The sequence below is a fragment of the Poecilia latipinna genome, unplaced genomic scaffold, assembly GCF_001443285.1.
Source record: "Poecilia latipinna isolate Pla-1442-1.1 unplaced genomic scaffold, P_latipinna-1.0 Scaffold1679, whole genome shotgun sequence".
NCBI lineage: Eukaryota > Metazoa > Chordata > Actinopteri > Cyprinodontiformes > Poeciliidae > Poecilia > Poecilia latipinna.
In genome coordinates, this window is record NW_015114295.1 from 108,628 (window position 1) to 109,920 (window position 1,293).

The 1,293-nt window shown below is 38.9% G+C and overlaps 1 protein-coding gene across 5 annotated transcripts in view; it reads left to right on the forward strand.

Annotated features, from left to right (window-relative positions):
* The window catches only part of wdfy3 (WD repeat and FYVE domain containing 3), a 92,838-nt gene that overhangs the window by 54,568 nt on the left and 36,977 nt on the right, over positions 1 to 1,293 (forward strand). For all 5 annotated transcript variants that reach the window (XM_015060040.1, XM_015060036.1, XM_015060038.1 and 2 more), the window contains one exon: positions 444 to 556. In XM_015060040.1, coding sequence (XP_014915526.1) covers positions 444 to 556 — 113 coding nt within the window. The remainder of the gene's footprint in view (positions 1 to 443; positions 557 to 1,293) is intronic.

Sequence of the window (1,293 nt, forward strand, 5' to 3'; positions counted from 1 at the left end):
AATTCAGTCCATTTATTGGTTGTGTTGACGGTGAAGTCTATCCTGCTCAGTTTTTCTGGGTTTCAGCCATTAAGGCTTAGATTTCTGTATCAGAAGTGAAAAAATGGGATTGCTGCAATCTTCATAATATGTAACACCTGCCTTTGATCAACTCTAAAAGGATAATTCCCTGTTTTTTTTTCTTTTACTCAACGGCAGTTCTTGACCTGGTGTCTAACTGCCGTTGAGTTCTTGACACTCGACAGCAGTTGAGTGCGTCTGTATATACCTTTTATATACAGACCTCTGCATTGTATCTAATGTATATAATAGACTTCACTTAAATGAATAAATGCAGTAACAATAAAATAACATGTCAAAAAAGGAAAGAATTAGTAGATTTCTTGTATTTCTCGTTTTCTGGTTATTGTTTGTTCTGATGTTCTGGTAAATTTCTCCGGCAGGGAATTTTTACGTCTGGGAAACCCTCTGAACTGCGGCGCCTGGGACAAGAAGCTCCTGAAGCAGTACCGGGTCCACAAGCCCAGCTCCCTCGGCTACGACGCAGACATGAGAAGTACATTTCTTTTTCTTCTTCTCTGATATTCCTAATCAAATTGATTCTGCAAACGACAGGAGAGCAGAAAGTTATGCAAACTTTAGAGTCAAACACTGAAGGCGTTTTGAAAAATGCTTATTTTCTGAGCTGATAGTTGACTTTGCATTAAATTGCATTAAATTACTTTGCATTAAATTGTAATTAATGACACTTAATGCAACTTTACATTTAAAGTGTCAACAAATTTGCATTAAACAGACACTTTTAATGCGTAGCTCAGTAAAAGTGTCATTATTTACCGGATGACATTTTATGACAGAACCGAAACCTCCTAGTAGAAAACCTCCTGGTAGAAAACCTTCTGGTAGAAAACCTTCTGGTAGAAAACCTCCTGGTAGAAAACCTCCTGGTAGAAAACCTTCTGGTAGAAAACCTCCTGGTAGAAAACCTCCTAGTAGAAATCCTCCTAGTAGAAAACCTTCTGGTAGAAATCCTCCTGGTAGAAAACCTCCTGGTAGAAAACCTTCTGGTAGAAAACCTCCTGCTAGAAAACCTCCTGCTAGAAAACCTTCTGGTAGAAAACCTTCTGGTAGAAAACCTTCTGCTAGAAAACCTTCTGCTAGAAAACCTTCTGCTAGAAAACCTCCTAGTAGAAATCCTCCTGGTAGAAATCCTCCTGGTAGAAAACCTTCTGGTAGAAAACCTCCTGGTAGAAAACCTTCTGGTAGAAAACCTCCTGGTAGAAAACCTTCTGG